Source organism: Grammomys surdaster, unplaced genomic scaffold (genome assembly GCF_004785775.1).
Source record: "Grammomys surdaster isolate TR1022 unplaced genomic scaffold, NIH_TR_1.0 126398, whole genome shotgun sequence".
In the NCBI taxonomy this organism is placed as follows: Eukaryota; Metazoa; Chordata; class Mammalia; order Rodentia; family Muridae; genus Grammomys; species Grammomys surdaster.
In genome coordinates, this window is record NW_021621192.1 from 3,281,175 (window position 1) to 3,302,009 (window position 20,835).

Consider the following 20,835-nt stretch of genomic DNA (forward strand, 5'->3'; position numbering starts at 1 on the left):
AGGAAGGATTTTCGTATGACAACTAATTAGGAGAATCCCTTTCTTTGAAGCTACAGCATTTCCTCAAATCTCTTAGAATATCAGCAGGATGATAAAAAAAAGCTCAAAGTTTAAACTTGGCCATAGTGCTTAGCAGTAGTTTGAATTTGGACAAATGATGATCAGTTTGAATCTCAGGTTCTTTATCTACAAAATATGATGTAAGGCTCTCAATTATAGCATTGTTATAATAAAAAATACATTTGTAAAATATTTGTCTTCATATATATTAGAAAGTAAGAGTTCTGTAATTGTAACTTTTTTTTTTACATTAGAAAGAATAGGAAGTCTCTGGGATTATAAATTTGTAGAAGCTTTATGAACAGAAGTTAGATGTTGTAACCTTTTCAAAGAAATATGGATTGGAAGGAGTTAAAAGGAGGTTTCTTGGCTTTTGAAAAATGTTCAGTGATTAGCCAGTTACAGTGACTGACAGCATAGGAGTATACAGATATAAATTAGGTATACAGACATTGTACCTAAGATTTGTATATTTATATGTATGTCACTCACATGTATATACAGATAATACTTAGATAATAAAAGTTATCCAACTTGACTTAGAGATAGTTTGTTTTCTATATCATTTTTACTTATTAGAAAAGCAACTAGCTTTAGATCTGGCACGCCAATAGCTCAGCACCTCGAGAGCTGCAGTTGTCTGTCTCTTGGATGTGGCCTTATTTCAGTGCCAGCCTGGAGCTGACAAGCATATTGTGAGGGTCATGCTTCATCACCATTGACAGCTGGAGATGCCACCACATGTCTTTGGCAGAAAGGCTCAGGGAAAACCAGGCAGTGGACTGTGCTGCCTACCCTTAGGCTGCGAAGGCACAGCTCTGGAAACAGGAGGATTAAAAAGCCTCTCAATTTAAAGAGACAAGGGGGAGGGGAGTGTGGGCTGCACAGTTTATAAATAGACAGTGCTTCAGGCTGCCTGATGATGAAGTGGTTGTTTGGTAAATTTTTCTTTTTTAAGGATGCCATTATCAGAGACTGTTTCAAATACCAGTTTCGTTTAGTGTTCTTGGTGGGCTTCATCAAATCTTGGGTTATATTTCTGGAGTTTTAGGGGCAGGTATTTAATATTTAGGGTCACATTCCATGGAGCACAGAGATGATGATGATGATAATGATGATGTGTCTTTTGCCAAGTGGATGAGCAGCTTTTGGGGTCACAGCTGGAGAGACAAGGATGAGCGAGGACTCCGGGACCACCACCGACTACAAGAGGCAAGCAACAGGAAGGCTTCTCTGCCCTGCCCAGTGAGTTACCATAAAGTCAAGGGAGGCTGGAGTGGCAGGGACAGGGGGTTCTCTTAAAGAATATTTGAGGATTTCTTTGTCTTAAATAAATATTTCCAAACCTTTATCCATTCTTATATTAAAAAAAATCTTACCTATTTGAGTTGCCCTTTAAGACATCTGGTTTTTAATATTTTCAGGTAGTGGTTTCTTAATTTTCAGTAACCTAAGATATCTTGAACTATGTAGTTCGCAGTTCCCAATGAGTCAGAAATCATTCCACTGAGCAATGGCATTTAGGTCAAAGGAGAGGAATTTGTTGTTGTTCTGTGGCGGGGTTGTGAGTCAATGTGTGATTTCAGTTGTCTCTTTGAAATAGTGAAATTACCTCGTGTATATGATAGCCTTTAAGGAACTGGTGATTCCTCATAGCAACTCACTGCCTTTGATACACATGATACATCTCTTCTTTTGGTTGCCATTGTTTTTAATGATTAGAGAGAGAAGAGCCCTCAATCCTTTCCAATTGCAGTGAGGGACAGGGAACACAATGCCAGAGGGAAGCACCTAGGAGCGGATGGGCAGCCTGGGCCAGGTAAGGACTCTTCTGTAGATGGCCAACACAGTCCATTCTTCAGCTGCAGTGCTAGAAGGCTCCACACATGTTATCTGCTTCCCATGTACAGAGCAATAATGATGACATTTCTTTTTCACTAGTCACTTAGAGTTCCAAGCTAGCAGAGACTGCTTACCCAAACCCCTTCTTTGCAAACCTCAGAACCAAGAAAGCTTGTGAGCAAACCTATTTAAGGCCAGGTCCAGGGTCTCAGAAGCACAGTGATGGTAAAGTGTGTGAGGAAATTACTTTTACTGTCTTTGATCAACACCTTGTGTCTGAGACACAAATGTTTCAAAATAAGCTCCTTAGTACATGAATTGGTGCCTCCTCACTTCCCTTGCCTTAGGTAAAGCATGAAGTTGGAGGCGATGCTGTCTGTGAGATCCAGCTCTATCTTTCCATTTCCTTTGCTTTAAAAAATAAGCCTGCATGGTGTGCTCTCATTTAATGTCAACACAATAAAATGCTCCAGATCTAATGAGATTTTCAGAATCTGTGAACTGGGAGTACTATTAGCTTGAAGATTTTAGGTACGGAAACCAGGCAAAGATAAGAGAAAATTTGTGACATATAGGTCATTGGAATGGATTCCTAGTGTCACAGAGAATGTGACAATAAAGGAAGCAATATGCTTTACAAAATATAGTTTCCTGAATAAACTACAGTATAATCTACTCTGTTTAGAAAATTCTTGTTAAGCTTGCAATACTTTTTTCTTCCCTTCCACTACTGGGGAACCACAGATCTATTGTGAACAGCATTTCTTAATGGTAAATATACAGTGTATTTTCTGCTCATCTCTAATTTGTTCATTTTCTTAATTGAACGTGGCCAGAGTCTCCAAGCAAATGATCCATTTTATAATTAACAGATCAGCATACATGTATTTACTTTGAGACAAAATGTGAAGTAAAATTTAAAATGTGAGTGATAGAGAAGAGGATACAGGAACAGAAGACAAATCAGAGGACACAGTTAACACAGCCATGATCCTAGAGGACACAGTTAACACAGCCATGGTCCTAGAGGACACAGTTAGCACAGCCATGGTCCTAGAGGACACAGTTAACACAGCCATGGTCCTAGAGGACACAGTTAACACAGCCATGGTCCTAGAGGACACAGTTAACACAGCCATGGTCCTAGAGGACACAGTTGACATGGCCATGGTCCTAGAGGACACAGTTGACATGGCCATGGTCCTAGAGGACACAATGGGCATGGCCATGGTCCTAAAGGACACAGTTGACATGGCCATGGTCCTAAAGGACACAGTTGACATGGCCGTGATCATAGAGAACAAGCACTCCGATTCACCTTGTCTAAATAATGCTGTATGTTTGTGAGTCAAAGTGTTTTATTATCAAAATGGGCTAGTAGTTTTCTTATTTTTGAGAAATGTTGTTTTCTGTTTTCTTTTAAAATGAGTTCCTGGAGGTTTTCTCACAGCATGTTTTGATCATAGTTGCCTTTCTTCCCATTCTTCTTTCCAGGTTGGCCCATACTTCCCTTCCCACTCAACTTCATGTCTCTTAACTCTCCCATCCCCTCATCAAAACCAAGATGCAGTTTATGCTGCTCTGATGTTCTTGGCTATGTGGCCTTCCACTGCAGCTTGGTCAGCCTCTTAGAGGGTATACTTTTAGAGAAAATAACCTTTCCTCCTCCAGCAGCTTAGAACTGCCAGTAGCTACTTGAGTAGGTGTGGAAGGTTATATCCAACTCCTTCCCCTCTTTCTGCTGGGGCTTGGTTTAGCTTGAGTTTACACCAGTGTGTACATATGTGCAGTTTTCCTGCTGTGACTAGATTATTTATGTGAGTACAATGTCATTGTCATCAGACACACCAGAAGAGGGCATCGGATCCCATTATAGATGGTTGCTGGGAAGTGAACTCAGGATGCCTGGACGAACAGTCAGTGCTCTTAACTGCTGAGTCATCTCTCTAGCCCCCTTAAGCTCATATTTTATTTTTAACCTCCTCTTTCACTATGAGCCATGAGCTTTTGGAGGAGGAGCTGTGGTGTATATTTTCCATTTAGGGATAGGCATTCTAAAGTGAATTATTTTCTACACCATGGCTGGTTATGGGTCTCTGTGTTGATCATCATCTACTGAAATACGAAGCTTCTTTGATGAAGGTTGAGAGACTCATGAGTCAATGGATCATTGTGAGTAATAGTAGGTTCTTTCCTAGGGTGTATGGTCAGACTAGCAATAGGTTCCTGTCTCAGTAATAATGTCAGGTATAATTTCATCTTGTTGAGTGGGTCTTAAATCCAATCAGAAAGTGACTGGCTATGCTATGACATTTATCCCACTACTGTATCAGTGGACATGTCTGGTGCAACAGCAGCTCAAAGGGTCCACACCTGGTAAGATTAATGTTTGTGGGTTTTTTTTTTCCAGTATCATGAAAACTTCAACACTGTGAAAACTAGCTAGTAGGGGCATAGCTCCCAGGTGAATACCAGCTTGATATCTCCATATTCTACGCCTCAAGTATGTGATGTCTTCAACAATAGGGCCTTATTGTCAAGTTCTGGACACTATCGGGTTTCAGTTTTAATTTCAAAGGAAATTATTAATAAGGAAATGCAATTATCTTGTTCTCATCTTTTTTCTTCTTTTCTGCTGTTCTAATTTTAGCATCTTCCTTCTCTAAATCTAAATAATCTAGACTTGGAATTAGTAAATGAATAGGAATTCCTCCTTCTTGCTTATTTTAAATGTTTTTTCTAGCATGTCTTTATTAATACATCTTATGATTCAACAACACAGCATTCATTCATTCATTCATTCATTCATTCAACATGTTCCTTGAGTACATATTTTGTCCCAGGTACTGTGCCAAACATGGAGATTGTAAAATATAAAAATAGGCATGTATGGTCCTGCTTTTGAAACTTTTAGTCTAGTAGTATAAACTGGCAGAAAAAAATGATGTACATTCAAGGGTAAATGTCAGTCCTTCTCAAAGCAGACAGCTCCTTGTTCAGATTCAATCTGTGGTTGCTCAATTAACTACTTGGAGAAGTCTGGCTTTAACCAATTACCTTAGGTGGGAAAAGAAAAAGATAAGATGAAGCCTGTCATTAAACATTCTGCCTTCTCTGTCCGTATCACAGGGATACAAACAGAAGTAGACCACCTATTCTGTTCATTGTGTGACTGTATTTCTAATAGCTTAGTGGATTCCACTGTCCACTTCTCTTCACAGCTTACTACAGTTCTTGAAACCTTGGTCTTTATCATCTGAGCCCTGTGCAAGGGCACTTGCACTACATGAAATATCATTTGGAGAACAGACTGAGTGCCCTGATCGCTGAAGAATCTTAAGCTCCTTCATGCTCCAGAGTAGATACCATGTATGACTGTCCTGGTGAAGTTATTTGATGAGAACAAACAAGTTTCTATCCACCCACATTCAGCATATTCTCTTTTTACTTCTTCAGATCACATTTAGTTATTTTATGTTCTTTTGACATATTTTCAAATTAAAGTAGCAAATTCTCAAAATTTTAATCTTTGTCCATGATGATCCTAGGGTGGTTACATACTCACTTCTGTAGAGGTTCTCCTGTAGTTGTTCACTAAAAGGGCAGATTGGAACTGGACCCCAAAGGTATATCTCAAAAAGCTAGAAAGAAAAGCTACGACACTATTTTTATGATTGGCAGTGAATGGTTTCTCATATTTTACAATATATTCATATTCGGTTTTAATAGGTAACCATTTTATAATTCAAGGGAGTGAAGGACTATAGTGAAGCTTTTGCCATAGTCTTCTTTCTGGGATGCTATGGTGGGGAAGACGCTATGCAGGGAAGAAGGTGATGAGTTTGGAAGGTGCTCTTGATGATGCCTTCTGTTTCCACTGGCAGCATGGCTCTGAACAAGGTCCTTAATATCTTTTTGTTCAGAGTCCCATAAACAGAACTGGTGGTAGTTGTTTATCCCTCACAAAGGCACATACATGGTACAGTGACTGATGAACATAAATACTTGATACAGCACCAAGTACCAAATGAATACTTAACTATTATTGGAGATTGTAAAACCTTGCTGAACTCTGAAAGGAGAAGGAAGAAAACACCCCACAGCATAGAGGAAACCTTAGATGCTCTAGGTTGCATTGCTATTGCCCAATTGTCCCATGACCTTGCTGGAATCTCATTATATACCCACACTCCAGTTTTTCTTCCCTCCTTAGACCTCTTTATTATTTAGCACACCAGGAAGCTCCTTTTGTGTGGGGCTCATCCTCAGGTATAAAGCAGTCTGTGTTCCCCACAGAGCCTCTTCAGGTAAATCAAGTCATCACACATTCACAGAAGTCTCCCTTGCCTCCATCCAGGTTCCCAGCACCATGTAAATATAAATAGTTGATCTTCATGGAGTCATATTTATTTATATCTTGTTCTTTCCATTGCATGTTCTGTTTTAAGAATGTAGCTGAGAACAATCATGACATCCAAGACAAAACTCTAAACTTACCTAAAACATTGAGGTATTTTTTTCCAATTTTTTTTTTGTTTTGGTAATGTGATCATGAGATGGCAAACATGAATTTCGAAGATGACATTGTATTGCAATGTCAAATTTTATAACATTCAATCAGACTACAGTGATATGCCCTGTTTGTACAATGTCTGTCTCTTAATTAAACCCTGATGAAAGAATACTGAGCCTGTCTGATCTCCACCTTTTCCCCAGCACCAGGTACTGTATCTGATACCACAGCAAACAGACTAACAGAGTTACCTCAGGGATTTCAGCAGCTTTAAAACTGTTTTTCCCCCTAGTTTCCCCCTAAAATGTATTGTTTGGTTTCCATTGCTGAGAAGAGACATCATGACCACAGAAACTCTTATAAAAGAAAACATTTAACTGGGGCTAGCTTACAGTTTCAGAGGTTTAGTCCATTATCATCATTGCAAGATGCATGGAGAATGAAGGCAGGCATGGTGTTGGAGAAGGAGCTGAGAGTTCTATGTAGAAAGAATTTCTTATAAACATCACCTGTCACTAGAAAAGCTTATGGTCAATGAGCTGAGGCAGAAAATAGAAAGTAGGACATCCAGCAGGGATAGAGAGAATTCTGGGAAATAGTCAGAGGCATGGGAGATTCTCTCTGGAATGCTGGAGAGACAGGTATAAACCAGCAGGTAGCTGAACTCAGGTTAGAATAAATGGAGAGATTTGTCCCTGAATGATGAGAAGACAGGCAGAAGAAGACAAGGAGAGAAAACCAGCCACGTAGCTGAACTCAGGTTGGAATAAAATGGATAATAAGTTAAGAGCAAGTCAGAGAACAAGCTGAAATTGTATGACCTAGACGTTTATTAATAAATAATTAGTCTCAGTGTCATTATTTCTGGGAATTACGTGGCTGGGGGGAAAAACTTTATTTATTTTTTACAGTTCTAAATCTTGATCCTCAGGCAGCAGAAGGAGACTGTGTGTCAAGGGTGTCGCTTGAACATGGGAGACCTCAAAGCCCACCCCCACAGTGGCATATTTCCTCTAATAAGGCCACACCTACTTCAACAAAGCCTCACCTCCTACGAGTGTCATTCTCAATGGATGAGAGCAAAGTAGGGGGTAACAAGGGAAACAGGGAAGAGCTATTTGTTGGGAGGGGAGGTGGCCAAAGGACTGTTTCTGGATAGAGAGGAGACAGACATGACCCCATAGGCAAATGGCAGTTTATAAAGAAAAAGAGGGAAACCCTATGTTAACTTGAGTTGATTGGTTAATTTTGATTGGACATTGTTATTTAAGGTGGTCAGATAGGGATTTGTTTGTTGGACTTCAATACTTTGATAGCTGGACCTTGACAGTGAGAGTCGGGGAAGAAGTGGCCAAATGAGGCAATGAGCCTTGGGGAGATAGCTTTAGGAATGTAATCTAATGGGTTTTCTTTTCTTTTCTTTTCTTTTTTTTTTCTTTTTTCTTTTTTTTTTATCATGGCAGAGGGAGAAGGGGCAGGCCTGCCAGAGCCATGTTTACTGTGCTCGGGCTGGCTAGAGGTCTTCTAAAGGTCTCATTAAGTAAATTGCTTCTGTAAAGGCTCTACTGATAAATAAGTCACTTTCTGAGTTACGAAAAGTTTCAATAGGTGAACTTTGGGGCAATACAACTCACACTGCAACGATGCCCACTGGCTAGATCTAAGCAAGCTGTATTTCAAGTTTGTAGACTTGTATATTCCAAAGCTTTCAAGAAGTGTTCTACACATCGACAGGCCTACGTACAAGGTGCTGGTTCCTCTATTCTTATCAGGGTTGTATTGTTTAAATACGTTTTTTAAGACTCACCTAAAAGATACTATTGTCATTTTATGTATTTTTTTATTATTTTATACAATATTTAAGAATAACATGAACATATGTGCCATTAGTAGTTTCATTTTATTTTAAAATTATTATTTTTTATTTTTTGAGATTATAATATATCATTTATTGCTTCCTTTTCCTTCCTTCAAATCCTCCCACATATCCTTTATTTTCTTTAAAATCTTGGCTTCTTTGTCATTAATTATGTATATATATATAAACTTGCCAATTTTCTCAGCTGTTATAATGTTACTTATATTTTTAGGGATGACTATTTGATATTGGATAATAAATTGGTGTGCTCATCTCTAGAAAAGACCATTTCTCCTGTTCTCAGCATTCTTTAGTTGACTGAAGTTCTTTGTGTAGGGTTGAAACCTCTTAGGCATCTATTGTTGTCCTTGTTCAGCTCATGTTTAGGTATCTATATCGGTGAAACTTTATAGGGGTGGCTTCTGACTTTCTTAGAAAACACAATCTCACAGTAAACTCCTTGGCCTTCTGGCTTTCTCATTTTTTCATTCATACATTCATTCAGTATATATCTTTATTGGTTATTTTATTTATTTACAATTCAAATGTTATCTCCTTTCCCAGTTCTTCCTCCACAAGTCCTGTATCCCCTCCTCTTCCTCCTGCCTCTATGAGGGTGCTCCCCTACCCACCCACCCACTCCTGCCTTAGTATTCTAGCATTCCCCTACACTGGGGCATCAAGTCTCCACAGGACCAAGTGGTTCCCCTCCCAGTGATGCTTGCTAAGGCAATCCTCTGCTACATATATAGCTAGAGCCATGGGTCCCCCTATGTGTACTCTTTGGTTGGTGGTTTAGTCCCTGGGAGTTTTGGGGAATCTGGTTGGTTGATATTGTTGTTCTTCCTATGGGGTTGTAATCCCCTTCAGTTCCTTCAGTCATTCCCCTAACTCCTCCATTGGGGTCCCATGCTCAGCCCAATGGTTGGCTACTAGCATCCACATCTATATTGGTCAGGCTCTGGCAGAGCCTCTCAGGAGACAGCTATACCAGGCTCCTGTCAGTAAGCATTTCTTGGCATCAGCAATAGTGTCTGGGTTTGGTGCCTGCAGATGGGATGGATCCTCATTCGGTATACATCTAACCCACATAATGAACAAGTCAGGGGGCCAGGTCGACATAGCCCTTGGTATTATCGTGCCCATGGTCTAGTGGAGAAAAGACACATTGAGCACACTTAGCCAGATCACTGGTTAGAGATGTGTAGTATAGAAAAGGAGCGATGGGGGGTCCTAGGACAGCATCTGTTTGAGACCTGACCCAATCACAGTGGCTGAGAATTTATGGAGGACTGCTGGTTCTTCTCAGAGTGAAAATGATGACCCAGGTCAAAGTTAAAAGAATGGGTGGGAAGCAAACAGCAACAACAAAGGAATTTTACAGTCAACAATGAGTAAACTAATTGTAGTCTGGAATCTACACGGAGGCAGCAAGCTGCAGGTAATGAGGGAAAGGATCAGTAAGGCTTTATTATCAAAAAGGGAGGAATTCACATGGCCTGGTTATTCACAAAGGTCTTTATTCTTGAAAACACAAAGGCGCAGTCACTATCTACTTGGTGGAAGTGCCACTGTTGGAAAGCATTTCATCGATGTTGCTGCAACTGTGCAGATATAAATTCTTTTACACAAATATGGATTTGTGTACAAGATGTGATAGACATTCTTCTACACAGGACTTTCTGGTGTTTTTTTTGTATGTTTGGTTGTTTTGTGAGAGATGTCCTGAGACAGTTGGTCAGGCAGGCAGTGTATGAACACATTTCTCTCCTGTTTCACTTGCTGAATATTGTCTGGGTTTGGCATGGTAGAGGGCTTCTTTATGTCAGTAATTCTCCTATTTTATTTTATTTATTTTATTTATTAAGTTAGGGCCTTGGCCTGGCTGGCCTAGAATTCCAAAGATCCACACATCTGTGCCTCCAAAGTGCTGGGATTAAAGGTGTGAGCCGTCACACTCTCAGTGATTTCTACAGCCCTTAGGGAAGTGAAGAGGGATGGTGGTGGATGAGATCCCTGTATCCCTGTAGGGACGACTGACTCCCTCCATAGCATGGCCCTGGGCAAGAGAGGAGAGCTGGAACTCTCCTTAAGGAACATGTAGGTCACTCAGCTGAGATGGTGCAAAATGAGAAGATGGCAGCCCTGAGTTCATTGTTGTTCTCGATATCCTGCTTGCTCTGGGAAAAGGAAATGGAAGAAAGTGAGAGCACACCCAAGGTGTACTCTCCCAGGAGTGTGCATTAGGGGCACTCTGGGACCAATACTGGGTGCTAATGAAGGATGATAATGATGACTTGGACTAAAGAAGTGGTTGGCCTTCAGAGACACGTGAGAGGGGGAATCTGCTGACCGCACATCTGGGTATTGAGGCAGTTCTTCTGTGTCCTGAAGCCAAGTGAATGTCCTGCCCTCCATGAATGTGGGGACAGTGGGGATGAATCATGATGGAACTGTTTAAGAGCAATAAGGTGGTATAATCAGGTAAAGATTTTGACTTCATTTCCAGTTCAAGAATTCAGCAGCAACTCAATCCATAAAGCAAAACCCATTAGTTAGCTACAGTGAATTTTGATGAATGGTAGCAATTGCCATTATTGTAAAGATAAGAAACAAAAATAGAGGCTGGGCAGTGGTGGTGCACGCCTTTAATCCCAGCACTCGGGAGGCAGAGACAGGCAGATTTCTGAGTTTGAGGCCAGCCTGGTCTACAGAGTGAGTTCCAGGACAGCCAGGGCTATACAGAGAAACCCTGTCTCGAAAAACCAAGAAAAAATAAAAAGAAAGAAAGAAAAATAGAAATATGTTCTAATGCAAGACCTCTGTATATTCACTCTGTTTTCCTAGAGTTTCACTTGTGATGCCCCTTTTCACATCTGCATGATGTCTCCCTATTAGTAGATTAGTATGCATATTAGCATATTGGTGTGCTTATTAGCATATTGGTGTTCTCGTTAGCTTATTGGTGTGCTTACTACCTTAGTTTCTTTGTCCCTTAATCTTTACACTGAACATCCTGAATTTCACACCATGTTTACAGTATTAGAGTATGGGTATAAATTGTGAATGTTTTCAGTAATGTTTATGCCTTCTAGTGCTTTCTTCTTGCCCATTAGTGTCTGTTTTGCTCAGTTTAAGGAACCTAACCAGGTTTCATACATATAGGAAAATCTCTATCTCTTCCTCACTTCTGAAGTAGCTCTGTGCTAGACCAGATGTTTTTAGTTGGCAGGTTTGATTTTTCCTGAGTACCATGAAAATCCCAAGCCACTCTGTCCAGGCAAATAACATTTCTGTTGAGAAATATGGTGTGAGGTGCACACGTTATGTGTTATTTGTTTCTTTACTTGATCTGACTTTGAAGTCTTCTGTTTTATCTCCAACCTTTGAAAAAAATTCATTTTTAACTCCTGTGGTGTGCTCAGGGGAACTGACTATAAGTTACAGCACACTGGTTTGAGTTGAATCTGACTGACTTTTGACCTAGGTATCTGATTTGGGGGATATGTTTGGGGGATTTTCTTTTATAACTCTGATAAGCTTTCCCTCTGATCCTCCCAGGTTCTCACCAAACCCTGGCAAGCTGAATAACTTCTCTGTCCATGGTACACAGCGGATCCTACACTCTCCCTGTTACGCCTTCTTCTTAACTTCTCTGCATTTTCAAGTTGTCTGTCTTCACTTTATTTATTCTTTCTCCCCTTGGCTCTATTCTGCTCTTGGCCCCTGTGGTCAAGTTTTAAGATTTGCTTGATGCATTGTCCAAAGATTTTAGTTTGATTTTTAAAAATCCCCCCCCCATGTTTCTGTAAAATTTCTTCGTTAGATTATTAATTCATTTCTCTGTGTTTTCTTGAAGTTGTTTCAAGGGTTTTCTGAAACAGCTGCTTTGAGGTTTCCACTAAGAGTTACTACATAGTCTAATGTCATCGATTTCCGGCACCATGTTTTGAATGCTGGGTGAGACCGTGGATCTCTGGCAGAGCCTATTGATGTGTTAGGCTGTCTGCACATTGAAGAGTTAGGCATTTATTTGTGCCTGCTTATTTTTCTACAACCTAGAGTTCCTTTTGCAATTTCATCACTAGATGGCACTAGTGAATTGTTTAAAGCCCCTCTGTTGGTGTCATATTATGTTTCAACACTAGAGGAAAATCTATGCTCGGTTTTGTTCCAAACCCTAATTTGGAATGCTGCTTAACACGGATGAAGCAGGACTTTAAAAAGGTGCTATGCACATATGTAGCAGATATGCAACTTGGTCTTCATGCTAGTCCCTCAACAACTGGAGCGGGGCTTACTCTGACTCTGTTGCCTGCCTGTGGGTCGGTCCTATTCCCCTCACTGGGCTGTCTTGTCTGGCCTCAGTGGGAGAAGATGTACCTGGTTCTATAGTGACTTGAACCTACAATGAGGTACCAGAGTGGATTGGTACTCAGGATGGACTTCCTCTTTCTCAGAGATGTGGAGCAGCGGGCATAGAGGAAGAATCTGTATGTGTGTGTTTGTGGGGACGGGGGACTGGGAAGGTGGAGTGCTGCAATTGGGATGTAAAGTTAATAAACAAATAATTTAATGGGGGGAGGGGAAGGTGCTCTGTTCCCACGGCCTCTCCCTTGCCTGAGGTAGATCCAGAGAGTTTGCCCATAATCCTTGTCTGTAGTTAACTGTGGGAATCTGCCCAGTTCCCGACAGTGGAAGAACAAGCTTCAGGCAATCATTCTACAGCTTGGCACTTGCCTGCCTTAAATGGAAAGTATTCTCTCCGTGTTATGCTGTTTGGATTTTCAGAAGAACTGGAAAAAGCAGTTGTGTGACCACCGAAACTAACATGTTGGCTAACGTCCTCAGCACGAGCTCAAAGCCTGTTGAGACCGTGCATCACTCATGCAAGGCCACACTCGTTGTATTGGAAGTATTAGAAAAAAGGAGCGTCCAGTTAACTCCTGGCCTGGTTGCCATGTTCCCACTCTAAACTCATTTGTCTTGGCAAGCTCTCCATCAGGAATAGAGCTCCCGGGCTGGTTCCTCCATACTGTTCTCTAGCTTGCTCTCGTAGGGACCAATTGCTGTGCTTGCAGCTCTGGCTCCTTGTCCCTGGAGCTGTTAGTTCCTTCACAGCCATAATCACCCGATTGCCGGTGGACCCGCCTTCCAGTAAATCAAAAGTCTAGATGTTTAAAGATTATCCAAGTAGATTTATATATCGGCAAATACTCAATCCACAAGATGCCCACACAATCAGAATTGTTATCCCAATTACCTAACCTTGATGTGAATAACTCCCTGAAACTGCTAGAGACAGGTGGACATCTGCAGCCATCTTGCCGCTCCTCCCTCTCCTCCTCCTCGTCCTCTAAACTTTTTCCCTCCACTGCCCCTTCTACCGCCCAATCACCAGCTCTAGCCTTTATTTTACAAATTAAGGTGGGCAGAAGGTTCACAAGAAGTCACCTGTATACCGATTCACTCCTTATCTGGAGTCCCTCCCGGGAAATTGGAATTACCATCAAAATACAAGACCAGGGCTATCCACAATATACACTGCTATCTATATACTGCCAGTTGCTGAGCAAGGCACATGGATCCAGACTGCTATAACCAGCTACAGATAGTAATGGCTGGATGACATCTCTCTGGCATTGGGACTGTTGCAGGGTTTCTGATTGTGGGAGTCACTAGTCTGACACTGACTTCTAGGGCAGTCCTGTCTTCACACCATTCATGCTCCTGGCAAATACATTCTTGTTCCCTGTTGTGCTGTCTGAAGTTGTGAGTAGTTTTGTTGATAGAGTCCCTTGGCTTTCCAGACAAAGAGTAAGCTGGGTAGCTTAGTCTGGGTCCTACAGCCACGAAGATCTGAAGTCTGTGTACAGACACATAGATCTGTCCTGTCTGTGTACAGATCTCCATCAGATGCTAGGGGATACATAGAGGCTTAGTATATAAGGTTGGGCTTGAATCTAGAACCTTGATTTCTGCCTCATGTGAGCTTCACTGTAGCAAGCCCTGGCCCTGAATTACAAAGTCTTGAGGCAACTTTTATGTTCTGCTCCACAATGTTCAATCTTCTTCCTCTGTTGCTCAAGGTTAGGGGAGAGGTGGTGCTGTCTTGGCTGCCTGTCTAATGTGGTTCCAGAGGTTTAATCTAGGCACTGTCTAGGGCACAGGGGCTATGGGCCTCCTGGCACTGGATTTCACTGTAGTGGCCCTAATACCAGATTTGGAGTCTAAGGCCTTGATTTAGCTTCTCCTTCTCCTAACTACAGGCTTCACATTGCTCAGAGCTGGAAGAGGACGGGTACAGACAACTCTTCTTGTCTTCTTCAGTGTGTGCGTCCCTCTTACCTTCTGACACCGGGCACTAATGTAGTCTTCCCTGGCTCCCTTAGCTCCTGCAGTCTGGTGCATGAATGTCATTCAGATTGATGCATCTATTAGGAAGAGATTGATAGTGGATCCATCATTGTGTTCCATGTCTGCATTCTACAGAATGTAATGTGTTTTCTGATGGGCTGACATTGGTTTTAAAGACATAGAGAGAATGAAAAACCGCAGAAACAAAGGAAAGCAAATCAGATGGATCATTTTCAAGTTTCTTTTCTTAAAAGGTGGGATAAGGTAACAAAATGGTAGGGCAATGACTTTTTGGTTAATGAAAAGATGCTTTAGGTCTTGATCATTGTATAAGGGTCACACCAGAGCTTATATCAACAGCGTGGTCTTTGAAACTAGCCTGCTTAGGGAATCTAGCTGTCTCATTTCACCTGGCTTGTTGTTCAGTGACTTGGAGATTTATCATGGGTGAGTGCATTTTTATTTTCGCCTGACCTGTTGGGAGTCAATATGGAATCCTGGCCCAAAACAACAGTCTTCCATAGTTTTGCAGAGCAGTATATATATAAAATCAATTAATATAACTCATTTACATTAATTGATTATTAATTATAACTGTATTGTTATACAGTATATGTGTTATATAATATATTCTATTATTATATAATATGTAATATTAATTGTATAAATGATGTAATTATTAGCAATTTATATATATGTAAATTAGTTTGAGAGTCTATGGAACACTACAGGAATTGAGTAGGCACCTTATGGGAGAGATCAGGGTTAATGGTATCAATCAGGATTATAGCTAGAAACTGATGTCCAGACACGTGTAGGGAGATGGTATAAAATGAAAAGGGAAAGAAAAGAAAGGGTCTAATCTAGAACTTTTGGGACCTCCCACATTCACCAAGGGATAGTGAGCGAAAATGTCTGTGTTGCCATGGCAGAAAGATCAAAGAATGCTAAAGACGTATGGTGATGGAAGGGAGGAGAAGGAATGTTTTCAGAAGGCTCCATGGGACAATCACTTGGATAAGACCCAGTGACTGAGATAGACTAGAGTGTGCAGAATTTGGCAACACAGAGATAAATGTCCTCAGCACAAAGCCTACACTGAAGTGGACTGCGGAGTGAGAAAGATGGAGAGAGCATCGTGGTTCTTCCAGGAAGTCTGGCTTCTCTGACCTCTGACCTTTGTTTATTTTCCAATTGTGACTTCAGCATTAATGTCGTTATATAATCTCCATGTCTGGAAGTCCTCATGATATGGTTGTGTATGTTCTCGGTATTAGACATTGAGAACGTGCAAGTTTTTAAAGTTTTTGTCTAAATTTATGTTGCTTTTGATGTTGGTGATACATATATTATATATGTGTGTATTTATATAACGTATATATATATTTATATGTTAAATTAGTCATTCCTCATAATTCTTCCATTATTTTTATAAGACTTCATAAACATTCATTTTTATCTTATTTCTGAAACACTTGTAATGTCATTAAAATTTTTAAAGGATTTAGAAACTTATTCTGGCAATTTAACTGAGGGCTTGGAGGCCTTCACTGTCCTGTTGATAGAATAGCAAGCAGTGATGGTCATCTGGAGATTTTCTGCAAGATATTTTAACAACTGATTCTGTTGCCTCTTGTCAGAAGGAAGCTCCAACTGACAAAGAGGATAACATTTTCCTGAAACATGTGATTCCTTTAGTTGTTAATTTATGTGTCCTGTCTCTGTGTTAGTATACATATCCTTTATGAGGTAAACTTTAAAAAATTTTGTATTTCTAGTTTCCTGCATTTCCCAGTGTTACATCATCTGACTGCCACCCCAGAAGACATTCTCATGAGGACCAGGGATCCCAAAGCTATCTTCCCATGCGGTATCACAGAAAATGCTCAGTGGATAGTTCATTCAGGGAGCCAATGGAATCACAAAGACGAGCTCATTCCAAAATGCAGGAATTTTCAGAATCCTTTGAACAACACTTGTGCCTTCAAACCAAGCGCTCTCCTTCCGAGGTATGTGGCAGACAGAACTGTTATTATTTAAAACATAACCTGAAGTCTTCTTCAGGTTTGAGGAGGGAAAGTCTAACTTCTTCATTCATAGCATATGATAAGTGACTGGAACATGCCACTCAGTATTTTTGTGATAACTTAATATTAAATGTCTATTTTCATATTAGCTCTATATAAAGTAAATTGAAAAGTGTCAGTGAAAAATGAAAATATTTAGAATGCATATATTTTTAAACATCTTTCTGCTTCATTATCCATGTAGTAGTTTTAAGATAACTGCATTAAATAGTGGCATTTGTCAATAATATTTAAACATATATATTAAGCATTGGAATACAGACATTTCCATGTAACCTATTTCAAGATTACTTTTAATGTGAAACACAATGTAAAAGCTATAGGTCAAGTTGTTACAATACAATGTAACAACTATTTTTTCTGAAAAAATTCCCTGTATATTTTTGGTAATTCTTTGGTTGAATTCACAGATGTGGAGCTCAGGGTTAGAAGGCCATCTTGTCCTGATGGCCTTCTGGTATCTTCTGCTTAAAGACTAAATTGTGATAACATGTAGACTCAATATTTTTATAAATCTGAGCATGAAAAGAGCCAAAACCTGCATTTTTGGCCTATTCTTCACCAATGATGTTAGATTATAACTGATTCCTTTCTTTCCTCCCTTCCCTCATCTTCCCTTCTGTCTCCTTCCCCCTCCTCATCCTTCTGCCTCTCCTCCTTCTGTTTGTCCTACCATCTTTCCCTTTCTGATTTGAGATAGGGTCTTACTGTGATGGTCCAGCTATCCTGGAGGGTGTTACATAGCCCAGACTGGACTCAAACATTTGATTCTCCTCCCACAGCCTCCAGAGTGCTGAAAGTTCAGGCATATGCAACATACCTGGTTAAATTCTTCTATTTTGTTATTAAAACTAAGTTGGACTATATTGACTGCCATCTCATGCACACACCCTAAAACCTACATAAGTAATGGATATGCTCAATGGTTGTGACCTATCCATAAAGCTGTATTGTCATCGGCTGGTATTAGTTGCATTACATGTTAGGTTTTCTTTGAAAGCATTTTTATTGTTTGAGAATTTCATACATCCATAGAATGTGATTTGATTAAATTTACCTTCCTATTTGCCCACTTCCAACTCCTTTTCTATCCCCAACCAGTTTTTGTTTTCTGTTTTCTGTGCTCTTTCTTTCCATCTGTTATGATAAACTCACCAATCTACTTAGTGCTGCCTGAGGTGTGTGTGTGTGTACATGTGTGTGAATGTGTATCTCTGTGTGGTATGTATGTATCTCTATGTGGGGTATGTATGTGTGTATGTGTGTCTCCATGTGGGGGTGTGGGGCTGTGCATCTCTGTGGTGTGTGTGTGTGTGTGTGTGTGTGTGTGTGTGTGTGTGTATGTGTTTATCTCTGTGTTGGGTATGTAGGTGTGTATGTGCATGTGTGTGTGACCATTTACTTCTGGAACATCAGCAGCAATCTCTTTAGCAACCACATCCCTGAAGAAAACTAACTAACGTCTTTCTCCAGCAATCATCACCCAACAATAGCTCCTCCCTAGGCTTGGAGCTTTATGAAGCCCTCCTCCATCCATTGGTTGACTAGATGTCAGGCTCTGTGAGATCATTACTGATGAGTGTTTTTCAGATAATCTCAGTAGGAGGATAGCTAATTTGGGAAAGATAATCACTGTAATTTTTCTTTTTATATCAATCTGGTAAGTATCAGAGACATTGATGACTGTTAAACATGCATTTTGATTACATGAATATAAATGAAACACATTTGTCAGAACATTCCCACAGCTAGTTTGATTTTTAATTTTCTCTTAATTTTTTATCTCAGCTTCATTATTTATCTTTCTGACCTTAATGAAGGAGTCATGGTGGATAGAAATACAGCAAATTCATTGATTTATGCTCTAGAGTAGCCAAGACAACAACTAGTTAAACCAGACACCTCCATAATTTTGCCCCAGTAGGGCTGAGGAGTCACATGACTGCCCCTCATAGCATGTGAAGCATGACTTCCACAGACACTCAACAATTTTTCATTGTCTTGTTCAAATAAGGGGAGGAGGGATTCTTCTGTTTGTTACACAAATACATCAATATACATAGATATGGCAGTTATCAATGTCATTCTCTTGCTCCAAAAGTTTCTCTAAAAGGCAGGCACTATCTGCATATCAAAATTAAAGAACCCTCCCCAACAGTCCCCTGTCATTTAGCCCTATTGGAATTGTCATTGCATCACCAGCCATTTTTTTTTCATTTCCTTTTAGACTTATGTACTGATACTTTGTCTCACTCCATATAGGTGGAGTCTCTAGGAGGTAGACTCTGTTTAATGCTGTATATTCTGATCCTAGAACAACAGTGTGTGTTCAGTAAATCAGTGAAGTACTGTAAACAGTCCCACTGCACTCATAGCAGCCGATCTAGCAGAGAATGATGATTTGGTTGGCTGTCCTTCCTAAACACTGCATTCCTCGTGAAGCTCTTACATCACACTACAGCAAAATCTCTTCTTTATGGTTAAAACCTTTACTGAGAAGTTAATTTGGGTTGATGCTAATTTATGTGCTAGAAAGTAAGATGTGGACGTATGCTACAAAATTAGAGCCTTTTTCCTGTCTCATTGTTGGGACAAATGTGAGACCTGGTCAGCATCTGGTGCATTTTATCCTTTTCTGATGCTCTTCCAGGGACCCAAGGGGAGGAAGGAGAGACATGAAAGACCTTACCTAGAGACTAATGTGAGATCCTACAAGAAAGTGGAGGACAGAAGGAGCTCAATGAAGGAAGCACATGGAGACGGACCCATGGCTCCTTTGATTGAAAAGGGGACGGAGTAATGCTTTGTTTCAATATTGCCATGACAGATGTCACTGTTTGGAGACCCAGAACTTCCTGCAGGATGACATCTGGAAAGAGTGTCTGCAGATGTTGAGACTAAAGTGGGCAGTTGGAATGGCTGCTTCTGAAGATGACTCCTGTTACACTCCAACTGCCTCTGGCATCTTAAGTGTGCAATGTTTATGTCCTTCTGTGGTAAGAAGAAAAGGTCTTTGAATAAAATAAAAGAATTCCTGACATTATAAAATTTAGTTTCTATGAGCCACTTATATGTCATCACTATTTCCCTTTCCCTATTCATCTCCCACATCATCCTAAACAAACGTCTTTGTCTCTGACCTTACTTCTTTATTCCAGGTTAGGAAGCTGTATAATAGCCATCACTTAATGAAAACTAGTAATTAACATGGCAAGTATTACCCTGAATGATTTAACACATCATCTAAAACAATCCTGAACACACTGAAAGGAGGCCTTGTATTGGCTCTCTGAAACTCAGATATAAAAGGACACAGCATTTATTAGCTCTCTTGGTATGGCAGAATTCCTGGCATGAGCAACTTCAGTTTCATAGTTTAAAAGGTGTCATTACCTCATGGCACACAGGGAATGATGGAGCAGAGGAGTACACACCATGGTGACCAGGAAGCAGAGTAAGACAGGAGTGGAAAAGGCAGAATATGCTCTTCAAAGACATTCTTTATTTCTTTTTATTAAATTTATTTATGCATTCCCTTTACAGCCCAATATCAGACCTACCTCTCCTCCTAGTACTCCCTAATGTAAGTCCTACCCTTTCTCCTTTCCCTTCTATTTTGAGAAGGGGGAGCTCCCCTTTGGGTGTTATCACCCCCCTACACCCACACACTTATACATCAGTCACTGTGAAACTAGACACATTCTCTCCCACTGGGGGTAGACAAGGCTGCCCATTTAGGCGTGCAGGATCGACAGGCAGGCAGGCAGGCTCAGGGACAGCCCCTGCTCCAGTTTTTTGGGGGACCCACATAAAGATCATGCTGCTCAGCTGCTACATATGTGCAGGGAGCCTAGGTTCAGCCTGTGATCACTCATTGGTTGGTGATTCAGTTTCTGGGAACTCGCAAGGGTCCAGGTTAGTTGACTCTGTTGGTCTTTCTATGGAGTCCTTGTCATGTTCAAGTACTTTAATCTCTCTCCCAACTCTTCTGTAAGACTCCTCAAGCTCCAAGTAATGTTTGGATGTGAGTCTCTGCCTCTCTTTCCATTGGCTGCTGGGTGGAGCTTCTCAGAGGACAGTTATGCTAGGTTCTTGTCTATAATCATAACCAAGTATCA

The 20,835-nt window shown here is 40.5% G+C and overlaps 1 protein-coding gene across 1 annotated transcript; it reads left to right on the forward strand.

Annotated features, from left to right (window-relative positions):
* Positions 1-1,139: 1,139 nt before the first annotated feature.
* On the forward strand, positions 1,140-19,755 carry Lnp1 (leukemia NUP98 fusion partner 1). Its single transcript, XM_028760220.1, has 3 exons — positions 1,140-1,305; positions 16,409-16,639; positions 19,368-19,755. The coding sequence occupies exons 1-3, from the start codon at positions 1,144-1,146 to the stop codon at positions 19,515-19,517; spliced, it is 543 nt and encodes a 180-aa protein (XP_028616053.1). The 5' UTR covers positions 1,140-1,143; the 3' UTR covers positions 19,518-19,755.
* Positions 19,756-20,835: the final 1,080 nt, after the last annotated feature.